Source organism: Pyrus communis, chromosome 4 (assembly GCF_041283825.1).
Source record: "Pyrus communis isolate YQ-2024b chromosome 4, ASM4128382v1, whole genome shotgun sequence".
Lineage (NCBI taxonomy): Eukaryota > Viridiplantae > Streptophyta > Magnoliopsida > Rosales > Rosaceae > Pyrus > Pyrus communis.
The window spans coordinates 14,620,987-14,647,144 of NC_142568.1; the positions used below are offsets into that span (position 1 = coordinate 14,620,987).

The 26,158-nt window shown below is 37.4% G+C and overlaps 1 protein-coding gene and 1 long non-coding RNA gene across 8 annotated transcripts; one reads left to right on the forward strand and one right to left on the reverse strand.

The window, feature by feature from the left end:
- The first annotated feature begins 422 nt into the window (after positions 1-422).
- LOC137721830 (uncharacterized) lies at positions 423-5,027 on the forward strand. 4 transcript variants are annotated; one of them, XR_015961617.1, is made up of 5 exons: positions 423-561; positions 679-778; positions 1,059-3,453; positions 3,821-3,932; positions 4,259-5,027. It is a non-coding gene; the product is annotated as an uncharacterized LOC137721830 (long non-coding RNA). The 4 variants fall into 4 exon arrangements; XR_015961618.1 differs by having other exon boundaries at positions 3,821-3,928; XR_011066727.2 differs by lacking the exon at positions 4,259-5,027 and having other exon boundaries at positions 1,059-1,398; positions 1,650-3,453; positions 3,821-4,144.
- A 10,464-nt stretch (positions 5,028-15,491) lies between these two features.
- Positions 15,492-19,260, reverse strand: LOC137723598 (APETALA2-like protein 3). 4 transcript variants are annotated; one of them, XM_088692574.1, is made up of 11 exons: positions 18,215-18,940; positions 18,072-18,097; positions 17,951-17,981; positions 17,752-17,839; positions 17,510-17,655; positions 17,213-17,257; positions 17,002-17,105; positions 16,764-16,900; positions 16,508-16,624; positions 15,877-16,151; positions 15,492-15,712 (listed from the first exon to the last, which is right to left on the reverse strand). In XM_088692574.1, exons 1-10 carry the CDS (start codon positions 18,676-18,678, stop codon positions 15,900-15,902), a joined length of 1,410 nt encoding a protein of 469 aa, XP_088548700.1. In that variant the 5' UTR covers positions 18,679-18,940; the 3' UTR covers positions 15,492-15,712; positions 15,877-15,899. The 4 variants fall into 4 exon arrangements, with proteins under 4 accessions (XP_088548700.1, XP_068318896.2, XP_088548702.1 ...); XM_068462795.2 differs by having other exon boundaries at positions 15,492-16,151; positions 18,215-18,948; XM_088692576.1 differs by lacking the exon at positions 17,213-17,257 and having other exon boundaries at positions 18,215-18,942.
- Between the last annotated feature and the right edge of the window lie 6,898 nt (positions 19,261-26,158).

The following is a 26,158-nucleotide window of genomic DNA, read 5'->3' on the forward strand; positions in this document are numbered from 1 at the left end:
AGACCATAACAATCAAAACGGAATTAGATTTTATCAGGATTGTTTTGTGAAGGTCCTAAGATTTTCATATCTTAATTATTTATCGTGTATCGTGCGATTAAAAGTTTTTTTTTTGTTTTTTTTACTTAAAATTAAACATAAATAATATCTGACGAAAACTGATACAATGAATGATTAAGATATGAGAATCCCTAGAATCTCCACAAAATGAATCCAAAGAAGATCCTCTTCCAATCAAAACCATCTTTATCAAAATATTAAGGTGATTTAGCACAACACAAATCTAGCTTCAACCGTGGCAAAGTTGCAAACTCAAGATGGCCACACACTCAACTAACTATAATAATGCGGTTTAAATTTATTTTTAACGAAAGTATAAGATGCTTGTAAGATGGTCATTAAGTGACGCGCAAAAAGTCATCAAAAAAGGCTCTTTACTTTTCCCAACCCTCAAACGTCCTCTCTGTGTACTTTTCCGTGCTTTTATCATATCCAGGGTTTCATCTCCTACACCATTTCCTGCTTCTCGTCTCCTCCTTTTCCGTCGCACGCTGTAAGTCTGTAAGTCTTCGCTTCAATGCCTCCGAGCGACTTCGTTTGGATAGTACGTTATCAATGTCGATGTGCGATAACTGCTTTGTTTGGGTAGTAATGGTTATGGCATTGTTTGTTTCTCAGCAAAATCATGACTGAAATCGAAGGGAAAACGTGTCCGATATGTGCCGAGGAGATGGATTTGACGGATCAGCAACTGAAGCCGTGGAAATGCGGTTACGAGGTCTGAGCGAAACACTAAATTCACTTGCTAGTTTTATTTGTTTGTAATTTCTTTGTGACAATGTGTGTATTTACTCATCGATTATAGTGGAAATAACTTTGATATAAAAGTCTGGATGGATGAATGTGTAAATTTGATGACATTGTAATTCGTATAATTGGCGAAAGATTTGATTTCTTCGGGTAGTTTTTCATGGTAAGTAACTATGTATTCAGATTTATGTGGCACTTCTTTGTGGACTTCCTCTAATCCTCTGATTGTTCGCCATTTGCGGGCATAGGTATGTGTTTGGTGCTGGCATCGCATTATGGAAATGGCAGAGAAGGATGGAAAGGAGGGCTGCTGTCCAGTATGCCGTACACCTTATGACAAGAAATTGTTGGAGTGGCAGCACATGGTTTCGTTTCAGGTTAATGTATGTTGTTCTGTGACAACTGACAAGTTGAGGATAGAAACTGTTTCCCTCCTTGAACAGGTTGGTGGCTGAAATTAATGTGAAGCGGAAACAGAAAAAACCCAAGGGATTTGAAGTAAAGAAGCAGCATCTTACTGATGTTAGAGTTCTCCAACGGAGCCTAGTGTATGTGATTGGAATACCTATTAACCTTGCAAGTGAAGACGTGAGTAGCTATTATCTCATTGCTCTCAAAGTATTTAAGTTGGGACCTAGTCAAACATAACCTGATGTCTTAGTGTATTTGATTGGAATACCTCTTAACCTTCCAAGTGAAGACGTGAGTAGCTATTATCTCTTTGCTCTCAAAGTATTTAAGTTGGGACCTAGTCAAACATAACCTGATGTCTTATGGAAATCGTACAATACTCTCATAAATGTAGATCCTGAGATTTTTTTTTTCTTCGGTTTTACTAGCTTCTCAAGTGAAGTGAGTATTTTGGCCAGTACGGAAAGATTTTGAAGGTTTAAAAGTACCAAGATGACTGGAGGAGGGCAGTTAGGTAGTGTACTTTCTCTCGGTTTTCAGCCGCCACATAATTTCACCATTTTCATGCTAGTTGGGTCTTCAGCCACCACATAACCTCACCATTTTAATGCTAGCTGAGTTTTCAGCCATGGCAACATCACCTGTCACAGCAACACCCATCACCTCATCCACTGAACCATCCATCCCCTGAAAACCCAAAAACTTTGGCTGCTTCTTTCACAACGCTGCTTGACCGGGCTGTTGTTTGCTATTGGTACTAGTCCTTCAGGTACCATTGTGAGTAATAATGCCCACAAAAAGTTGGTTTGGGTTGTCGGTTTCTCTCTGGGTTCTTTTTTCTGCGGACTGGTATTCTTATCTGCAAGATTAAAATACCCTCTCCACATATGGGCTGGGTTATCCCTCACTTGGATAACATTCTGGTTCGGCGTCCATCAAGACGTTCATCCCATGAAAGACTCCTAAACCCAGCCCATATGTGGAAAGGGCATTTTAATTTTGCAGATAAGGATACCAGTCCATAGAAAATAGAACCCAGAGAGAAACTGACAACCCAAACCAACTTTTTGTGGGCATCATTACTCACAAAGGTACCTGGAGCACTGGTATCACTAGCAAACAACAGCCTTCCAAGTGCAAGCAGGGTTGTGAAAGAAGCGGCCAAAGTTTTTGGGTTAGTTTCTGGGTTTTCAGGAGGATGGAGGGTTCAGTGGCTGAGGTGATGGGTGGTGCTGTGATAGGTGATGTTGCCATGGCTGAAGACCCAACTAGCATGAAAATGGTGAGGTTACGTGGTGGCTGAAAACCCAACTAGCATGAAAATGGTGAAATTATAAGGTGGCTGAAGACCGAGATCTCTGTGAGATTATGTAATGGTGCCTAGCTCTCTATCTAAAGAGAGAGTACACTACCTCACTGCCCTCCTCCAATCTTCTTGGTCCTTTTAATTTTGTCCTGTTATTCTTCTGAGCCAGATGCTAGGCTCCATATGCTGACAGCTAACAACTTCTACCCTACATAACTTAGGATTTCAAGACCACTTCAGGAATAGTTACTCTTACCTAAATGATGCACAAAGAATTACTCCACAGCAACCAGATCAATTCTAGCCCAACAATCCATCTTCATTTGTGCAACCCCCGGTCAACACTTCAGTGATATGCATTTATCAAATGATGATTGGGCGCAATGGAATGGGGTCAATAGTGTTACAATCTTGGTTTATCAAATCTACTGAGAAACAATCCATTGGGATTCAACAAGCTCATTCCCTGTTATGAGAATATGCCATCTCCAAAAAGTTACTTCAGTCATCTAAACGACAGATCATTTGAAATGTGAGATTTCCTGTAGCTGGAGTTTCTCTTTCACTCTTGACTGGGGTCAAGTGTGACCGAGTGGATGACCTGGTTGATATTAACTGTTCCCATGTGATGGAGCTTCATCCTTTGTCTTTCTTTTTGTTGTAATTTGATGTTTCTTGAAAAGACAGAGTAATGGGTTCAAGGATCGCTGCATTGACAGAACGGAACAATCAGCTGGAAGGAATTTTATGCATTCATTTGCTAGTAAGAGGCCTCGAGTACCGACATTCCTGGTCTGTCTCGTAACTGTCAATGCAGTTAAACAGTCTCCATATAGTGAAGGCACATGTTACCTAAGCAAGGATATGGATATGCTAGCATTGATATGAGGGAACACTGATGGGCTGCTGCAACTTCTAAAAGCAAGGTGAGATACATTATACATACATCACATATATTGAAACAGATCATGTCCGTTTTCAAGATTTACGTTAATTAGATTTTGAATTGACAAATGATATGCATTGCAATGTGTTATAGACTATAGTGACTGCACTTGCGGCATATGCTTAGTTTGTGCTAAAGGAGGTTGTATATTAAATACTAATGCAAGTGTGACATCTGTCCAAGTATATTAAAGAAAAACATAATACAGTCCAAATGTCTGGATAATTGCCCCTTATTGTTGTAAATTTGGATAGTTTGCGTTTGCGGAGGACAAATTAAAGTTCACATGTCAAGAAAAATGCTTCTCAACATAGTAAATAGTTATTTGTGTTGTTTTCTTTTTGCAGGTAGAGTTCAGGGCACTGGTATTAACAAGTACGTCCGTTTGTTTACTCAATGGATGAATCTGATGGTACCCAATATCGACCTTTGTTAAAGATAGATCACTTTCGCTAGTGAGTAAGTGTATAATTGTCACAAATGAATGCTGAATTGAAAGTTAAGTGAGTGATAGTGATTTGGCTGACTGTTATGGCATACACTATCAGAGACCACTAAGTAGGGGAGAACCTTAGCTATTCCCAAGTGTATAGACCCGATTACAATTAAGATTTTCTCTATTCAGTAGTTCACTCTAGAAATTTTATTTCTGTGCATCTTGGTGTTTTTTTTTTTTTCTCATGTTTTTCTAGCCTCTCATCCATTTGTAGTTCATTTAGGTCTTCGTTCCTTTTGTTATAGGCATTTTTGCTTGCACTCGTCTAATTTAGGTTTTGCTTTTCTAGGGTTGGTCCAAAACATTCACCTTTTCTAGGTCACCGGGGACAATTGTGCATGCCTATAAAAGTCGCAAAACCAAGTAGGACGAGCTTCAACAGGAAGATTTTGCCACCGCATATGAACATCAGAAGACAAATGCCCAACACTAGTTAGAGCATCCGCCACAAAACTAGATTCACGAAAGATATGAAGGAATGAAATATCTTGGAGGTAGCAAGCAAATTTCCGAATGTCGGCTTCCAAAGTAGATAGCTGCTAGGGGTAGAGGAGTTCCCATTCAAAGCATCAACAAGGACCTTAGAATCAGGCTTTCCACATCCAAGCAAGAAAATCCCCTCGCGAGCAGCCTTCAGACCATCAAGGAGAGCTTGACCTTGAGCGATAAGAATGGTGGTCGATCCAATTCTACAAGCGCCCACAAGGATAGGCGTTCCCCCATTCTCTCAAAACAAAGGCGCAAGCTGCTTGAGAAGAAAACCAAACAGTCTAATGCGCAGTGAAGCATGATGAGCACTCCAGACGTAGCAAGTTTCTCATGAGTTACTGATACATGTACAATGTAGCATATTAAAACCGTCGTGGAAAACAGAACCGTCTGATCCCCATAATACAGGAGCTGGACGGTTAGCAGCTCCAAAATTCACTATTGCCTTGGCATGATCGAAGTGAAAATAATTGTCTACAGAGACAAATTTCATGAGTGCAATGCAAGCCTCTGCGGCGATCACAACTTCTGTTCCATGAAGAAGCTGGACCAATGCACCGATTATCGTTGTTTCTGTTGCCTCGAATGTCTTTGCCAAATTCCCAAGAGCTTTAATGCCGGGGATGAGGAGCTCCCCGTTTGCTGCCTTTCCATTGAAAGGGTCTCAAGTAATTGATCAACAACAGAGTTCGTAGTGGGAGAATTAGGACTCAAGGCATATGTTCTCATACCAATATCTTTTTCTGCCATTTTGGCAATAACCTAAGCATTTTCGAAATACTCCACCTTTCTTTTGAGAACAAACCAATGCATTTGTTTTTTTAAAAACAAATCAATCTAATTACGCCATCTTCCTCAGTGGTCAATCGCCATAACCAAAGATCCTGCCTTGGAAACAAACAAAAAAAGGAGTTTTAATGAAAAGGGTTTAGACCAAGATTATTTTAATAAAAAAAATTATCTTATAGTTTTCTTTAATCAAAAGCACCTCAAAATTAAACATAAAGACAGAGACCTCCAATTCTACATGGGTTGAATTACAGAGCCCAATAGAAACAAAAATAAGTTTCCAAAATTACCCTAAAAAAGAGGCGCAGGTCGGAAACTTGTTTGTTCTCATGAAGGAGAAAACTCACGTCAGCTCCAAACAGAGTGTTGATCGTCAATCAACGTTTTGTTTTCTGGGTTTTTCTTCCTTCATTCTCGGTGCATATATTAGTTTTTGAATTTCCTTGTCCAAATTAGAATCAGATTTGGAGAATAACCAAACTTTGAGAAGAAAAAATATCCCAAATTATTGAATCCAATCTCCAAAAGTACAATTAAAAAGAAACGAACAGGAAAAGAGCTGTGCAATTGAATCAAGGAGGAGGACATTCAAATTGAATCCATTTTCCATGGAACAGGAAAAAAAACCAAAAATTCCAATTCCTTGCACCCATTTCTCCATAAAACTAAAAAGAAAAATATATCTCTACTTGTGATAGAACCATCTTCCCCAACTACAAAATCTGGAAAAGAAAAAGAAAATAGAAAAAGTATACGAGAAAGAGAGAGAAAAGTGATTTCAACCATGGCGTTCAACTTTCATAACACCATTAATGTTAAACATTTCTAGGAAATAGTGTGATTTTTTTGCCACTTTTTAGAAAACAATGCAACCCGTTATGTTTTGAATCCGTAACTGTTTCTGGAAAAACTAACACTGTTTATGCAAAAACTAACACTGTCTCTGGAAAAATTAACACTGTCTGTGGAAAACCTAGCATTGTCTCTGGAAAAACTAACATTGTCTTTGGAAAAACAGTCTCTGGAAAAACTAACACTGTCTCTGAAAAACTAACACTGTCTTTGGAAACAATGACTTAGATTCCAAAAACAATGTTACTTAAAATCCAGAAACAGGTTTATTTTTACAGTCCAGAAACAGTGACTCGTCGTTGTTATTGAATAGCATGCAGATCTCAAATTTATTTTCTAGAGAAACAAACGATGAACTCCATTGATGAAGAAAACTTGACAAACATTACCTCAAATCCACTATAAATACTAACGACAATCACATTTCAACAAAATAATACAAAATATAAATTAAATAGCATGAGGATCTATATTTTTGTTTCAAAGAAAAAGAAGAAAGTCTACAAAACAACGATGAACTCCATTAACGATGAAAATCTGGAACTCAACCTAAAAAAGTTAGGGGTAAAATTGACAAATCATAATTTATTATAGTTGAGTCATTTTTAGTTTGACTGCTTTAATATGGACCTTGTACTAATCATTAAACAAAATTTTTAACATGATTTTTTATCAAAAATAAAACTTTTCATGTTCTTTTCATTAGTTTTCCTCAAAAAGAAAAAGAAAAAAAAAAAAAAAAAAAAAAAAAAAAGCAGCAGCTGCTGCAGCAGATTGGTATTCGTGGGGAAAATTATTGCTGCGAAGAACAGCAATTTGTTTCACAATCGTAAAAAAGTTACGTCGTTGCGTCTTATCGGAGGCAGCTCCTCGTGGGGTTTTTTAAAAAGAGGATGTGATGCAATTGGATTCTCATTATTAATCATCCAAAAGATTAAATTATACCAAGTCATCAGTGTTAAAATCCATATGTCATTGCCAAAGATTTCAACTTCAGTTTTAGAGGAAGCTAAATCCGATGCCATTGTGCGGAAATCGGACAAACTGGGAAGAGTAAGGTATCTACGCGAAGTCTCTAATATAACTTTACCGCCCATCATAAACATTAGTGGAGTCAGAATTTTGTGTTAGTGAATGCATGAGAAGATTCTAATTCTTATTCCTATCTCGATCCACTTAAAACCATGAGATCTTATAATTACATCCCTAACTCTCATAAGCTAATAAAATGAATCAAAACGGACCACTACGTCAATGGAAAAATTGAAAGTTAAACATACAACCATAAAAGACGGTTATCAAAGCAACGTTAAAGTGGTGATGCCATGCGTTGTTTCAGTTAAACTTAAAACTTGAAACGAAACCTACACCCACACATGCTAATTCTCATTTTGTTTCTAATTTTTTTCCCCCAACTGATTCTGACATGTCCCAATCCCGATATCCCTAAATACCAGGATGGTCACAGCTGGTCGACACCTGAGGGTGATGAAGCCATATTAGCACGCATACAAATAAAATAGGTAATTAGAAAAAAATATGCCAATGCGAAAACATGTTCAGAGCATACAACTAATCAAGCATAATGTGAATGAATTGCAATTAAGAAAATGCAAGAATAATGGAGTGGGTCATATGCTGAGAAGACTCGAAGATACCTATGCGAAAATGCCCTGACGCCGAGCTTGCATGCCTCGATTCTAACTCCTAAATGGGGCGCAAAACAAAGGGTGAGTGGACCAAAGTTTATAATAATAATATTAATAATAGGTAAAACATTTTCTTTCTGAACATACTAACCCCCTATTTTGAAAATTCATATAATACTATGTAATAGGTTTTTCCTGAAAACTCTAGCATGCCAAGAAAAATGTTTGTAAAACATGTACATAGAAAACAGTGCTCAGAGATGGTAGTATAGTCGCCCAAAGGCAAATCCATTAAACATTTGTAAATCACATCAATTATGTACTCAACTAGGGGTATCACAGTCGCTCAAAGGTATAACTTGTCCATCACCCGAAGGTGAAGTTTTACGACACTGGGTTACGCCAAAGAAGATATATATAAGAATCCTTTAACAAGAGGGATCCCAATTTTTTCTAAAAAAATGGGAATACCCTCTTGACCGTTAGATTGGCTTTCAATGAAATTGTGTGGTTGAGATTATGTGGCCTGTGATTTAATCTCAACCACACAATTTCATTAAAGCCAATCCAATAGTCAAGAGGGTGTCCCCATTTTTTTAGAAAAATGAGGATCCCTCTTGTTAAATATATATAACATAACACACCGACACTCGCCGTGGCTATTGAAGTTGTTCGACACTGGTTTCACCAGTGAAGCTGGGGGTAGGACATAAATATCCTCAATTGTGTCCTATGGCCATAGACGTCTACATACCCGTGTTGTGTGTATGTGTTGTATGATAACCCACTAGATAAGCACCGAAAACATATCTCAAAAATCATACCAAATCACCAGAACTCAAAAGCTCAAAAGCTCATCTCATAAACCCATGATAATTCATATTCGTAAATCCACATAATTTCATATACGAAAATCCCATAATTTATATCCTTTAGTAAAACGTAAATTCAATAAATTATAAATATTTCGTGAAAGCAATTTAAATAAATCATATATTCTCCATAAACCATAAATACAGAAATTCGTAAAACATAATATAAAACATGCTCAATTCATGAAATATGATATGCATGCAATCCTAATACTTTATAAAACATACAATTTGAGAAGGGGTCCACTCAAGAATATTCCACTACTGAGGAGCTGCTCGAACTAGGGAGAACGAGGTCACTTCCACTGATGCACCTAAACACAATTAGAAACCATTTAGTAAAACTCTACTAAAACGATATAATTTGGGAAAATGGATTCGGATGCGGCACGTCGAAAACCCAAAGAGGGACCTTAGGTGCCCCATACGCCGCCGCACATGTTGCCACGATACGGCGTCTTGGGATGCCATGTACCATTGTACGTGCCGAGATAGGTCGTTGAAAAATTCGTCGACACTATCGTGGACAGTGGCAGAGACGAGTGTGCTCCACGCGCCTACACGCGGACCCAGGTGTTAACCGTGGAAGCTAGTTATTAGGCTCGAGTCGGGTTGGATCCGAGTCGAATCTGTGCTTGGGTTATTGGGTTGGGCCGAGTTGCTAGGTTAGGCTGAGTTTGATCCGATTTGGATACAAGTTCTGGGTCTTATGGGTTTGACCGATTTAGGGTTAATGGGCCAGGGGTTTGGGCCAGGGTTAAGGTTGGGTCCGGGTTGCTGGATTGCATGGCCTAAAGGTTTGGGCTGGTTTTGGGTTACGGGTTGGGTTTGACCCGATTGAACTAGCAGGTCGCTGGACCCACGAAGAAAAAGGCCGAAAATAGGGATTTCTCGGCTCCGTTTTCGAGTCAAAACACAACCATTTTTCACACGCTTCCTACCAAAATGAAGCTTAAGAGAAGGGGAAGAGGAATTTACTAGAACGAGGTCCTACAATGGCCAAAGATGGCCGGAAAAGTGGTCTTAAACCCACTGGAAAATGTCATCAAGTTTGAAAATGAGTTGCAAAAGTTAGGAACCTCACTTCTACTTCAAATTTGACATATAAGGGTTTCAGGACATTACCTCATATGAGAAATTCCATAGTTTGGGATGGGTTTGATTTAGAACTCGTCAGAGAGTTTTCACCGAAAGGGAAGGGTTGGCTTTCTTCAATTTTGAGTACTTGATCTTCACATGCAACGCCACTATTTGAATCCATAGGTCAAGCTACACCTAAATCAAGGTATATTGGTATGGATTTCACTCGGAAATTGGTGTTAGTGTGGGTGGTTTGTGCTTGGAGAGAGGAAGAGAGTTTGAAAGAAGAGAGGTGAGGGTGAGGGTTCAAGATTGGAGGGAGATGACACAAGGAGGAAGAGAAAGTGGATGGGCCCTATGCGACAAAAAATAATAAAATAATAAAATATCTATTTTGCCCCTCGGCTTCGTAGTTCCGTAAAACGTTTATCGTAACTCCAATTTTGATTCTGCTTGCGTCCACACGTTCGTAGCAATGAGTGCTACAAGGATACATCAATGAATAAATCTCATGTGACATGACACGACAGTCAACAAAAGTCAATGTTTTACCTTGAAGGGCATTTCGTAAATTCACACTTTAAAAATCATAAAACCATAGAATCTGGGACGGGTCGTTACAAATTCATTAGATTAATTGCATGGCACATCGATATAAGACAAACATAGATAACAGTAGGGGTGGGCACGGTTCGGTTTGGCTAGTTCCACCCTCAAATCAAAACTGAAAAATATCAACGATTTGATTTAGTGCGGTTTCGCTTAAATTTATTACTAAAATTGTACGATTCGGTTCACACTTATTCCGGTTCATTTCATGCCAGTTTATAGTTCTAACCAAAATTATATATATAGTTTTTCGAATCGTCTACTTCCAATACCAAATACATATTTCAACCATAAATTCAAGTAAATTTGAGTTCTCACTACTAGATCTACAAGATTTGTGATCGAAATATAGAAAATGTATATATAAAATTTAATCAAAAAATGGAAAACCTCAAATCAACAAAGTATATATCCTAAACTAAAATTAAAATGTACACAATATATATATATATATATATATATATATATATAGTTAATTGCTCCACGGTCTTTCAGAAATTATAAGTATTGGGCTCATGTTCTTGGAAAAATGACTTCTTTAAAGAAAAAAAACAAAATAATAATTTATATTAAAAGTGATTTGGTCTGATTCCTCTAGTTCTTAGGCCATCTTAGGTCATCTCCATTTGGGTCGGCCATAAGATCATAGACCAAAGGATATACTTTTTTAACACAAAACCCATCTCCAATTGAGGTCTGGGCCAAAAATATTTGGACCCACCGGACCAAATTCCAATCGTATAGCCAGTGAGTTGGCCATTTTTAGCCAGCCAGCCCTTTCAGTTGGGCCCAGCTACAATTTTTTTTTTTTTGATGAAATAAAAAAAAAAATTTAACTTCTAATTTTGTTTCATATAAATACCTAAGACATTTCTCACATTTTTTCATCATTCCATACTATTTCACCTCATTTTATTTCAATTCTTCACATTCTATTCACCTCAAACACTCTTTTAGTACACACCCCTCTTACCTCTTCCAATAATCCTTCCTTTAATTTTTTAAATAATTTTCAAATGGTCACATCTTTAAGTGGAACTCAAAATATGTGCGGATACTTATTCATTTAGTGACAAGTGGCACTCAAAATATGTTTGAAAACCTTATTTTAATATGGTAATTTAATTCAGTTAACCAATAAAATTAAAGAAAAAATTGTGCAATATGAAAGATGTATACATATATACTTTCTTTAATGCTTGTGTGTTGTAGATTGGTGATACTGTTGCATATGGTCAGACAAATCTCTCTATCTCTAACTTCCTTTACTACAGTAATTTTTTGTTTTTGGTGAACTCTTTTGCTGCAGGTTTCTTGCTTAATGTATGAGGAAAATGAGATCGTATTAGTGTAAATTTAAAATTGTAATTTTTTTCTTCAAAAACTTGAACCGAAATCGTTTAAAATCACATCGAACCGAATCAAATAGTTTGATTTCATTTCGTTTTGATTTCAAAACCGCACCAAACAGCACCACAAAAAGTTTCAATTTCGATTGTGGTTTCACTCAAAACCGTACTAAACCGCACCGCACCCACCCTAAGTCTTGATGGTGAAGAACTAATTGAGCTGGTGAGACACATAGCCATGGAAGCTATCTTGAAACCCTAGAGTTGAAGGACGAGAAGACCTCTCCTCTCGTCTCTAGAGGGTTTAAAGAAGGTCCTCATGAGCGAAGACCTCTCCTCTCCTCTCTAGAGGGTTTAAAGAAGGTCCTCATGAACTGTCGCTCCAATAATTCAAACGGTCACTCAGATGGTCCGCATGCAGTCAAACTCACTCTTAGGGACCTTGTTTGCCTTTAAAAAGTGAAGTTTTCCCTCTTGCTGGTCCGCCGAAGAGAGAAACCAAATAAAAATGATGGGTAAATATGTCAGTCAACATTCTTTCTGGAGGTAGATAAATACACAGTAAAAACAGAATGCTAGGTTGGTATATAGGCTGCTTTGATGGTGACTCATCAACGTTTTCATCCCACTGAAGATTCGATCATATACAGTTGACGAGGTACAGAAGAAGAGTGAATATGACGATGCGTGTCGCGATTTTGGGGAGTGCATTATTGTGAAAGGAAACCTAGGAGGAACCCAGGTTTATTTGCATGCAAGGTTGAGAGGGACGATGAATGTCCACCACTGTTCAACCCTAACCCTAGTGATAGACCCTCTTGACTGGACCACCTTACTCATCTCTCCTGCTGCCACACCACCATCTACAAATATATATATATATATATATATATATATATTTATATGTATATGTATACAAGTAGAAGTTTAGGATTTAGGGTTTAGGGTTTAGAGAGAGAGAGAGAGAGAGAGAGTAGTGAACGTACAGTTATCAAATTGGATGCACCAAATATAAAGATTTCGGCTAATTTTTATTTATTTCTAGAAAGTGATTTCAAATTTTGACAGGAAAAAAAAAAAAAAAAAAGGTGACTTCAAATTATTTATTTACCTTCCCCTCTTACTAAGACTACATAATATTCTTGTAAATTATGGCCAATACTAAGTATATATATGCAGTGATTTTCAAAGATTAAGTATACACTAGCAGCTTTACTTCGGCAGAGTTTAGCTTTTTGAAGATGAGCGGAAAAGTTGACAGACAAGTCATTTTTACTGTGCCAATCTACATAACTGTATATGAAATTTTCACCTCATACGGCTCCTCATTCATTTTTTTTTTGTCATTAAATCCTTTTTCTCATTTGAGAAGATCTCATTCCTTAATATTTCGCCAGACTATCTTAAAATCTAGGATGCTTATATTCTTAGACTGTATGATTTGAATCGTTGATTATTGTCTAAGTTTGTGATTCAGACTCATATATTGTATGAAGACAAGCACTTGATTTCGTGGCGTAGTTTCGAAAACAAATTTAATGAGTCTGGTACTGTTGTGTACAGTTTGTGTGGAACAAGCTACTCATCTCCATATGCATAAATAGTGCCACTCGAAAGTAAAATACTCCCAACTGCCATGCAGTGAATGCAAACATTACCCTTCGCGTGCAGTGTACAGAGGTCGCTTTACTAGGTAGAACATTTATGTTACAAGTTATCGTTAGAAAACTATTATTAACACATCGAAATATATCCTTTTAAGAGAAAGCATTTTAAGCAAGGATTATAAGTTATGCAGATTTTTACTGGTTGTTGAGAATAAGTTCTCAATTCTCTATGTGAATTAAATCAAGCGATTATTGTCTAAAAAAATTCAATATGCCACGGACCATTTCATTATTCAATTTCTCTCTCTAGTCTCTAGTGATGAAAGAACAAAAACAGAGAGCATAGTAAAACAGTTACACTTAAAGTTTTATTCTCAGATTTTATTTTAAACGTGAAAAGTACCCTATAATAATGATATTTTGATTCAATAATATAATGTCATATAAAGTAAGAACATATGCCATTATGTTCTTGAACTGAAATCTTAACATGACGATGGACTCAATCTATCTAAGTTTCTTCTCTTGCTTTCCGATGATAGGGCTTCCTATAAATGGGAATGAGATCCATTCTGATAAAGATTCGGATAGTTCAAGTTTATGATTTTTTATGAAATGGATCAGTGGACTAAGATAAAATGTATGATTGAAATTGAGTGAACTGGATCTCTCTCAATCAATGATATATGATCTCTTAGTCTGTGAGTTTAGGACATCGAGATTCAAAAAATGATAGACAAAAGGGAGTGAGATTAAGATTGATAAAGTAGGGCAGGAGCTAGGGTTACTTTGATGAGTGGATTATTCAAAGAGGTAGGAAGCAAATATCAGCAATGGCAGCATCAATGAACAGTAGTGAATTAAGAGATTGGTTGAATACCCGATGTGGAAACTGATCAATATATATATATATATATATATATATATATATAATATGTAAGAATGCAAATTCTATAAAAATAAAATAAAAGAAAAAGTGGAAATGAGGTGGCGAAAGGCTATAAACAGAAAACCTTGTATGCTATGCATTCGCACACAGCTGTGCAGCGCCATATAAAGCTCTATGACATGACGTCAGGTTCAGGTTTGTACCAAGATGCCAGTCATAGCCACAGCCCTATCCTATCCTGTCCTTTCCTATTAACCCCTACAAGTTTGCAGAGAAACAGAGAAACAGAGAGAGAGAGAGAGAGAGAGAGAGAGAGAGAGAGAGAGAGAGAGATCTTAAAAGTGGCTGAGAAAAAGATATTTGTATCAAAAGGCTTACAACTTTTGGCACTTTCTACTTAAAATAAGAGTTTGATACCCATAAATCAGATAAGCTCCTTTAATTTATCAATTCAAATGCTTGAAGAAAACAAAATAAGGAATGCAGAGGGTGGAAACGAGTGTACTATAACCACCTTTTATTTGCAGATACAGTAGTTAGTTTTGAATTACTTTTGAAAATAAACAGTATTCTTATTACGATGAAGGAGAAGGTTTGAATTCAGGATGTAATAGGATGAGGAATGCTTCAATCACTAATACAATCCATCATTTTACGATTTTGGTTATGAACTAAAAGTTTATGAGTATTATTCTTAAACTTGTTATAAAATTTGAATTTGACTAAAGTTGACCTCTTAATAATATAAAGGGCAGGTAAGTCGAAAAGGCTGGTGCCCGGCGGTGGTTCAGACGGGGGACTCTCTGGGTTAATGACGATGGTTTTACAGTTTTAGTATTCGAGACGTATAAAAGTACAACAGGCTTTTCATGCTGCTCGTTAATCACAAGCACTAAAGTACACAAAATAATCACACCATATTAATATTATTATCTTACTCTCTGGTTTTGTTCTTTTAATTTTACAGACTGGACGAGGATTCTTTCGGTCCTTTGTTCCCCTTTTTGCAGTGCAGGGCCTGCAGGCAGATAGAGTATCACCACCTCTTCAGCCTTAAAGCCCAGGAACGCGGATACTTTTTACTTTACCTTTTAGTTTGGTGTTTGATTCCCCCAGCACAGATATGGAACACATTTACCAACATAAATCTCTTCCTCATACTTTTAAATCAGTTTCAAATTGAACGTATGTTTGAATTTTAATATCGTTAAATTCCGTACTAATACATATTTTTTTTGTACAGGTGATAATTCATCCTTAACCAATCTTTATATTACGGAAAAATAACTTCGAACTTAAATGCAAAAGGCTTGCTAACTCGTAATACATACACAAAGTTTGAAAACAAGGACCAATCTGGGATATCAGAAACATATTAGCACTCATGTTAAAGCTACTACAAAGTATAAACGCTTCATAAGTAAAACAAGATTTGAAGTTTTATTCTAAGCTGCCAAAATCACACTTTGCTCCAACTGCGTTTCGGTGCCCCAAGTGAAGCATAGAGAACAATGTGTGACCGGAAGTCTATGATATTCGCTGGCCTAAGGCAAAGATACTGCAGTGTTTCCATGCCATTAGACCGAGATGCTCGATTTCATAAGCTTTACATAATGCAAGCAAAATAAAGTTGACAATTAAACTTACTTTTCTCATTCCTTGTTAGCTTGCCTCCCTAAAGGGTCCGAAACTACATTCTACAATCTACACTAAAATACTAACCTATCATGACCTGCTTCTTGTTTTCAGCTTCTGCAATAGAAATGGGGGATGTTGTTGGTGAATGACGGTGAAAAATGGTGGCGGAGAATGGCTGTGTTAGGGAAATGAAGTTGAGTGACAGCTGACGACGATGAAGTGGCTGTTGAAGAGGGGAATCCTGATGATGCTGCAGCAGAGAAGAGTGGCACGGAGGTTGCCCCGCCATTCAGGCCTTGAACTTGCCATACCCAATTGGGAGATGAGTTAACATCCATACTCTTCTCCGTTGCTCTTTCCTGAAAACAATAGAGACATTGAATTGTTAACGGACAAAGTAAAATGAGAATTGTCAGTAACTGGCAATAAACAAGAAATACAAAGAATTTTGTCACATTTGCGTTAGGGAAGATTGCGATGCTTCTTCCACAAATTAAAAAAGAAATGACCAATAAGGTTTAACAACAGAAAGAAATGAAAACCTGAAAAGTAATATTTCACTGAAGATTTAACATAAAAATTTAACTGTGACAAGTACATTAATCAAAGAAAATTTGCCAGGGTCAACAAGAAATACTTAAGGAAGAAGAATTAAGGTTTTATAACTTCATATACGAATAAAAATTTATAATGACTAGAAGTGACGAAAAATTACCATATGAATGGGAAAGAAACTGGAATTCATATTGCTCGTTATAGGAGGCTCCTTAGACGCCACAATTGAGCCATGAGAAAGATGAGACCTCATGGGTGCTGGAACAGAGATCTCATTCTGTAAAGAGAACAACGAATTGCTTAAAACGGATTAGCTTAAGTTGCAACGAACATATAGATACAAGATCACGGATTTCTACACAACATAAAATGCGAATTGAACTGATAGGGGTATTCAGAAATTGATCTTAACATACCCTTGCTCTCAAGTGAACGGGAATGTCGTTGCAGCCTAGCTGAAAAGGAAAGCTTCTCAAATTCATGTTCTCCTTTTGGATTTCAGAAACCAAAGGCGGAGCAATTCCCAAGTTCAGATCAAGACTCCGGTGGCTGCCTGTACCAAGAGGATATTAGATACATACTTATTGACAAAAACAAAAAAGAACTGTTTGATTTGGTTTCTGTCAAATTGATGTTCTCTAACAACACTAATACCTTCGTTATTGGCCTCAGACATTATCTCCCCATCATACGAGCTTCGATCAAAGTTGGTGACCGCTTCTCGTCCATTGCATTTGATGGCAGCCTTGTCGTATGCCCTGGTTTCAAAGAGCAACACTATACTGACTTAAGTGAATCCCAAGGTCATTAAGATCTCAAAGTCTAGATATCGAGTAAAATGGTGCCTATATAATATCGTTAAGACCTTGCAGCTTCAATCTCGCTATCAAATAGGCCAAGGTATACATACCTGCAGGCAAGCAATGAAATACCATACCCAATGAAAACCAATTTCCCAATTCATCCAATCAATTTACATAAAACCAAGTCCCAACTATTTATTTGGTCCTCGATGAACACAATTCTTTGTATCGTTCCCTTGTTCACTGATCATAATCACTTAAGACCACATACATAAATGACCATGAACATCCATATTCCGAAAAATAAGGGACAAAATGATACTTCAAATAACAACGGTGAAAAAGAAAAGGGTTCTTACTTCTTGCCTAGAAACTGGCCCATACGAGCTTCCCAGCGGCCGCATTTGTGCAGTGTGACTCCCCTGAATTTTGAGCTTCCTCTAGAGAAACCGGTACTCTGGCGGCGCAGGATATGCACAAACTCTTCCTTTGTAAAATTACTCATCTGCATTGCAATCAAAATCAATCCCAAATCGAAAGAAACAAAACAAAACCAGTAAAAGTCTCCACATTACATCCACAACGCATTCCGAAAATCGACCTGCTTAATATCATCCTCATAATCACCGACACTGAAATTAATATCAGCCTCAATTCCACGGAACTTGATCGCAGCTCGATCATACGCCCTAAGATCATTTTACCACAACCACAAAATTACCCAAAAAATTAACTGCTTGAAAACCAATTTTTACATTGAAATATTTACTGTTAACACTTCTGATTTTCTTAGTTCTTACCTAGCAGCAGCATGGGCAGTGTCAAATCCTCCTAAAAAATATTCAAAAATTAAAAATAATCCGCCAGAAAAAAATAATAATAATAACGATTAAATGGTGGATTTTGATTCAAATATCTTACCCAAGTACACTTGTTTCCCGCAATCCCTACAAAAAAAAAAAAAAAAAAAAAAAAAAGATAGCGAGAGGACTCAAAGTCAGTACACAATCAGAGTATCCAAACAGAGTAATAGTACATCAGTATCACCGTAACCAAACACTAACCAAATATGGGATTCCCATCTCCCGGTCCTTCGATAAAACGTAACGCCCCGGTACTGCGAGCTCCGGGACCTGGGCCCTCTCCGGCTCTTCTTCACCTGCTGCGGGAGCACGATCCTCGGCTCCGCGGGAGCATAGTAAATCGGCTCAAGCTCCAATCGGGAACCGGACGATAGTCCCAGCCACTGCTTTTTAGAAGCCGCCGACGACGACGAAGAAGAGCTTACGGATTGGGCGAGCGGAAAAAGCTGGATGGTCCTCCGACCGCCTTGGTGATTGGCGGATACGCCGTCGTTCGGAGCAAGGAAGTTGAGAGTAGTGGAATCGTCATCGTCGTCGCCGGTGACGGTGAGGTTGGAGGAGGAGTTGAAGCTTCCGGAGCATTCGACCGGGGAGGTGGTGAGAAGCTTGTTTTGGGACATGGAAACGTCGTCGCGGGAGACGAAGCCGAGGTTGAGATCTAGCATTGCTGGTGGTTTTGGATAGGGAAGTTGATTCAGAGGGCGGTGGAGGAGGAAGAGGAGGTGGGGAGGAGAAAATGAGGGAGGAGGAGGAGGAGGTGGGAGGGAGTCATGGAGGTGCTTTGTTTTGAACGTGTTTGATGAAAGTACCGAGAGAGAATTTTAGAGACGGAGAATCTGGAAGCGCCGGCGTGGGAGAATCGTATTGAAGCGGAGGCCAGCCGTCTGAGTGAGTGAGTCACTGAGTCTCTCTTTCTCTTTCATTCATGCATACCCACAAGAAATAGAGGAGTTTATAAAGTTGGTAGAGGGGAGAGATTTTTCAGTGTCATCGGTACATGAAGTGATACATCACGTGTCATTATATAAATGATGTGATATATGTGCTAAAAAGTTAATAACTTAAAAAATAAAATTTCTCATAATTTCTATTAAAACGCATAATGTACCATTTGTATTTTCGTCACGCTTGAAAATTTCTTGTTAGTGAGAGAGAGAGAGTGGTTAGATTGACCGCTTGGTGATGGAGGAAAGAACAAGGGTCTCTCTCCTAGTTTCCAAATTTCTATTCTTCCCCTTGTTTTTAGCACATGTAGCTTTTGCTTCTACTCCAATACACAACAGCTTTAGGTAAAACTTACGAGACAAGGTTAATGGGACGTGCCACGCTTTCCCGCATCCCACTTCTTGCTCACCCATAAGTTTATTCTTGAAGTGCTTGACCCAATTAGTATTCTGGATTCAAACCTCACAATCCCGTTTTTTTATTGGCATGTTGAAAATTTTGAACCAAGTGTTGAACAATTTGCGTCGTAATAAAGGTGTTTTACATACACCGTTCTACCCTCCCTTTTTTCTTCTTTGGTTCTCTTTGCAGGTGTTGTAGGACGTTGGATCTCGAAGGTTTAATTTGGTTCGATGCTTCAAGATTAATCTTATGGTTTGTGTGTGGCTTTGGGCACGGCGGGCTACTCTCCGGTGTTGGAGATTTAGAGGTTTTTGTTGCTTTTGTTTCTTTTGCTGAGCTTAAGCTTGTCTGAGCCTCCCTAGTTATTTTGGGTTATTCCTCACCTTTTGCTTTGGCCCTTTATTGTTGTACTAGTTCTTCTTTTTAATGAATTTCCTCTTTTTAACCAAAAAAGATAATAGGACTTGGTCTCACATACATCAACAATTAAAAATTGTTCGCTTGTTTGGTTGTTTGACCATACCACAACTCAAACAAAAAATAATATTATGTAATTGAACATTGTCGTTAAGTAATAACAGTTCTTGTACTTGAGTAATTTTCAACGCGCATTTGAACGATTGACAATAGCACTTCTTAAAAACGTTAATTTCAAAACGATTATCCATAAAATATACAAGATACTTAATTAGAGAACAATCATTTTTTTTTTAAATAACCGATATTATCTACATTAAAAAAGAAAAAAAATTAGAGAAGAATCATTGACTTCTAATTATATAAGAATCAACGTTGTATTGCTTTCAAGATGAAAAACTTGGACTTGGGGGTTTCAATGGTGGACCAAGATTGTCTCCCCTCCTTATTCTATCCCCTTCCATCCCCTCCTACTTTCTTAGCCGTTCATTTCATGCCAAATTGATTTAAAGCTCCAGATTTTGCCACGTTGTTAATAACCCTCACGTTTCATTAATGCCCAATATTCCGGCCTCATTCGCTGCATTTCTCGCCCCTTCCTTTATGCCTTATACGTTACCTTGCCTCATGATAGGAGCATATTTATGGTACTTAGCTATGTTGTTTCCTTGTATTTAGTTAGTTAATTACTACTTATTACAGTCTTTTATGCTATTTTCGTATGTTTGTAGGTCCTAATGGCAAAAGGAGCAAGAAAGTGCATTTTGGAGCCATTTGGAGCAGTTTTGGGCATCAATTGGATAGCTTATGAGTGGAGCAAGGTGCATGGACGAAATTGAAGTCAAGAGAGGCTAGGAAATGCTACAAAGCTGGAGAAAGAAGTTCAAATACAAAGAAGATAAGGAAAGAGCAAGAAATAAGGAACATTATCCAACCTTATCTTATCCTATCCTATCCTAACCAACCTTATCCTTTCCTAAATATAGCATTATCCTATCTTATCTTATCCAAATCAGTTTGTGCCTTAATTCTAGCTATTTAGAAGGGATTAGTTATACATTTAAATACATAACTTAGATTCTAGAGACCTTATCCTTTGTGTGCCGCATATATGCCATTCCTTGGTGTATTGGGAGTTGTAATCCCTCTCCTACAAAGGTGTTGCACCCCTTAGCCTAAGTTCTTCTAGAAATATGCCCTAATACTCTTTCTAGAAGCCCTTATCTGCTCCTAAATGTATGCCGCACCCTCTCCATATTTTCTTTGGTTTTCTGATTTCTAGAAGGTCCAAAACCCTAGTCCTTTTTCCCATTGGATTGTGTAATCCTTTTCCTTCAGAAATTGTGCAAGACCTAGCCTATAAATACAAGCCTTTGCCGCAGGTTTTATCCATCCATTCACTCATTCATTCATTCATTCATTCATACATTCAGCCATCAAATACCATAATTCACACCACATCACCCTAGTGCCGCAAACAAGGAAGGAAGGAGAAGAAGACTTGTGCAATCTGCCATCCAAGGAGGGTTCGAAATCTGTCATTGGAGTGTGGAGTGTTTCTAGGTGTATTATATCCTTAGTTTTAGTTCAATGTTTATTTTAACTTGGTTTTCAATTATGATCAACATATGGAACTAATTTCTTTTTAGTTAGAGGTGAATTCGAAGCCATGATTATATGTTTTATATGAATTGATTACATCCAGTTATTGTTTCTTGAGTCTTGAATGTGATTTGCTTATCTAAGTTATCAAAACTTGTTTATGTATGTTGGTTGAGGGTCGACGCTTAACTTGCATGCATGAATTTGATGCTAGAGTATAAGAGAGTTTCACATAATAGTTATTCACTTATATTCACAAGTAGTGGAGGTTGCTAGTCGCAATCGTGTTAAGTAAATCCTTGGTATAAGTCTGATGCGTTTCATAGTGATGAATGTCTTGTCAATGCTTATGATTTTCATAGAACTTAATGACTTTTGATATGTATCTCTATCATGTGTTTCATGTAGGGAACTTGAGAAAAATAATTTGGTTGCGATGCGTATTCCATCTAATTCAATGAAATAAGGAAAATCTGATGGTTGATTGTGCGATGCAATTAACTTGGGGTGTTGTCATTCATAGTCTAAAGGAATAATAACTGGAAATATGTGATGCGTGAATTATACGCACACAAATTAAACCCTCTTTTCGTCTAATTGTAGTATATGTATAAGTAGGGATCGTTCTGGACCGGGGATTAGGAGGGATTGTTAACCACTTGGATTTGACTCAAAAACGTAAAATAACAATATGAAACACTATACTAGACTCAAAGAATGCAAAGCTAAACGCTTAAAACACTAAAACAAACCAAAAGACTCAAACATCACCCAAAACACTCAAAACTGCCTTAAAAACACTTTCTGGGCAGTTTTGAGCACTTTGGTGAATATGGACGAAATTGGGTTATGACTTGACTCAAAACTCTTAAAAACGCAAACTAAATGTAATTCTAACTAATCTAACACTTTAAAATAATTGGGGGATTGGTTTTGACGAATTTAAAACTAAAACAGAAACTTGGAAACAAAACAGATTGTACAAACGAAATTGATGGAATAGAATGATGAAAAACTAGTTAGAGGGTTCCTTATCCACACATGAACATAAGCATATAATTTGACTCCCAGTTATGACTTCAACAAACGATGAATGACAATGCTCCAAGTTAATTAGGTCCGCTTAAATTAACTTTCAGATTTCCCTAGATTCATTGGATTGGATGATTGCATACGACAATCCAAAGCATTCCTAATCAAAGTCCCTACGCATAATAGAGACATTTAACAAAGATCATTAAGTTCAACGGAAATCATAAACATCGACTAGGCATTCATAACTATGGAAAACGCATGTTAATCCAGCCTAGGGTTTACTAAACACAATCGTGACTAGCGATTTTTACTACTCATGAATATAAGTTCATAACGATTAGGTGAAATTCCCTTATATCCTAGCATCAAGTTTAGGCATGCAAATTAAGTGTCGACCCTCAACCCACATACATAAACAAGTTCTTAATCAAAACAGAAAAGTAAACCACATCTAAAATTCATGAGTTCATAACTGAAGTCAATCAAATCATAACCAACATATGTCCATGGCTTCAAATTCGCCTCTAACTAAAAAGAAATTAGTTTCACATGTTTAACATAATTGAACAACAAGTTAAATTAAACATGAAAACAGAAACAAGAAAAGAAATAACAAATGGATGGAATTGAATGGATGGAAAGTTAGCTACGGGGTTCATCTCCACATATGTTATACTTGCATAATAAAATGATTTCCAATTGCGTTTCAATAAATCATTAATTCTCAATTCCCCAAGTTAACCGTGATGCACTAATTAACCTTCAAATCTTCCTAACGTTATTGAATTGGATGATTGCATACGACAACCCAAAACATTCCCCACAAGTCCCCTACATGATTGCATAATAGAGATACAAGCAAGAATCATTACGCTCTATGAAAATTATAAGTATTGACGAGGCAATTGTAACTATGAATGCATGATACTCTTGCCAAGAATTCATTTAACGCGATTGTTTATAAGCAACCTCCACTACTTGTGAATATAAGTTCGTAACTATTAGGTGAAACTCACTTATATTCTAGCGTCATATTCATGCATGAAAATTAAGTGTGCACTCTCAATAAACATATATAAATAAGTTATCAATCAAATAGTTAAACAAATTGAATCCACAACTTATGAAACGCAATTAGAAGTAATCAAATCAAAACGCAAGCATAAACATATATTTCGAAACCCCCCTAGCCAAGGGGGGTTTAGTTCCTTATGATACAAAACAAAGAGAATCAAAGAAACACCTAAACATTCCAACAACTCAAACTTGAATTGTATGAACGTTTAGGCCCTCTTCTCTTCCATACCTCATTCGTACAAAACAAAGAGTATTGAAATTAAACATAGAAATCAAAGAAACACCTAAACATTCCAACAACTCAAACTTGAATTGTATGAACGTTTAGGCACTCTTATCTTCCTCTTCGTTGTAGCACAAGGTCTAAGGATAGTTTGATGGTGTGAATGGTTTGGGGAGTGGTGGAGGAATGGAAGAGGAGTTGTGGAGATGGAAGGATGGTGTTTGGATTGTAAGGGAGAGTCACGGCAAGGGTGGTTTATGGTCTACATTTCTGCAATGGATGAGTGAATATGGAAGAGTGTATGAATGAGTGAATTGAGGTGTGTCAGAATGAATGAGAATGCAAGGGTTTTTATAGGAGGAGTGGAGGTGTATATGGCTGTTTGTTTAAAATGCATGTGCTCGGTTAATGATAGAAAACAGCTAGGAAAGCATGTGAAAGATGGAATTGCATGTGTGTGCATGTGAAATCTGCCAAGATGCATGTGTTGAATGCTGGAAAGGTAGGGAACTCACGGCATGGGCTTGTTGTTGAAGGGAACGCATGTGATTTGGCTGAATTGAAAGGAGAATGTGCACGGCATTGAAGAGTTTCTAGGTGCATGTGGATTAAAGCTAGAGTGATGATGATGAATGCATGTGCTTTGATAGGAAATGAAGGAGATAATGCACGGTTTTGAGAGGAAATGTGCTGAAAATGAATTAAAGGATGCATGTGCAAGGAAGTGGATTTTCTGATGGGAACTCACGGTCAAGGATTGGTGTGATGGTTGAATGAATGATTAAAGTGCATGTGGGTGGAAATGATGAAATGGATGGGAGTGCATGTGAAGTGATTGCTGAAAATGAATGTGAAATGAAATGATAATGTTTTGCACGGCTAGGTGTTGTGTTTGTTTGAATGTGCATGTGATTAAATTAAAGGATGCAAAGTGAATGAATAATGAATGCATGTGCACGGTTTTTGAGAGAAAGGTGGATGAATGTACATGTGAATTAGGTTGTGAAATCTGATGGAATGATGAAGTGGCTGAAATGATGAAAGAATGAGGGTATGCACGGCAATGCATGTGCAGGTGCAGGAAATGGGAATGAAGGCACGGCAAAGGTGTTTTCTTGCTGGAAATGCATGTGAATGCATGGCATTTGAAGTGATTGTTGTTTGGAAATGAATGTGAAGGCATGTGAAAGCTGGAAATGCATAATTGGTACACGGCAATGATGCTTGTTGGTGCTGGAATTATGGCAGGTTGTGTATGTGTTTGGGAAGAGAATAAATGTATGATGGTGGCTGAATGATTAAAGGGAATGAATGGGAGTGACACTAGGTTGGTTATGCATGTGGAATGTGGCTGAATTGTTGGTGCAATGATGAGATGGAATGCTGGAAAGATAGATGGTTATGCACGGCAAAGGGGGATGAAATGACAGCTAGGTCATATGATTAAAGAGTGGGAGTGCATGTGATTAAAGGTGTTGTGTTAGGTGATGGGTGCATGTTAAGTGATAAGTGATAAGTGATGATGATAAGTGATATGATATGTGATGATGATAAGTGGTTATGATAAGTGATATGATATGTGATGATGATAAGTAATGAGAGCATGTGGGTTAATTAATGAAGGAAATGCATGTGCAATGACAATGTCTTAGAATGGAGTGAGGTTATGCATGGCATGATTGGGATTAGGAAAGGTTTAAATGTCCTAAAACTAAAGGGAACAAGGTTCCAACACTTTGGTCTTCAATTAGGTCTTCAATTTCGTCCAACACTTTGGCTCCAAGCATAAGCTATCCATCCTTAGCCCAAAAGTGCTCCAAAAGTCTCCAAAATGCATCTTTTTGCTCCTTTAGCCCTTTGGACCTACAAACACTCGAAAATAGCTTAAAGTACTAAAATAACTAAAGAAACATAACGTAAATGCACGAGAACAAGCCATTTAAGTCGCATGAATATGCTCCTATCAATATGCATATGTCATGTGTGGAGAAGGACCCTCTAACTAGCCTTTAACCCAAATTCGTTTTTACAAAGTGTTTTATGCAAAGTTTCTATTTTAAGTTTTAATTTCGTCAAAAACAATCCCCATTTCATTTAGTCTTGTTATTTGAGTCAAAATCTATTTTCTTTTAGTCTTTTGAGTCAAGTTAAGTTTTATTTTCGTCAAAATCACTTGTTAGGTCTAAAATTGAGTCTTTTTTATTGTTTGTTGCTGTTTTGAGTGTTTTAAGTTAGTTTTGAGTCTATAGAGTCTAGTTTAGTGTTTTTGAGTCTTATTTGTGTTGATTAGCATCCCTAGTTAATCCCCGGTCTAGAACAATCCCTACTTGTATATATACTACAATTGTTATCAATAAGGTTTAATTTATGTGTCAAGTTAATTTTCACATCACCTCCCCTTTTATGCAATCACTCCACCTGCAAAGTTTATAAAAATCACCATT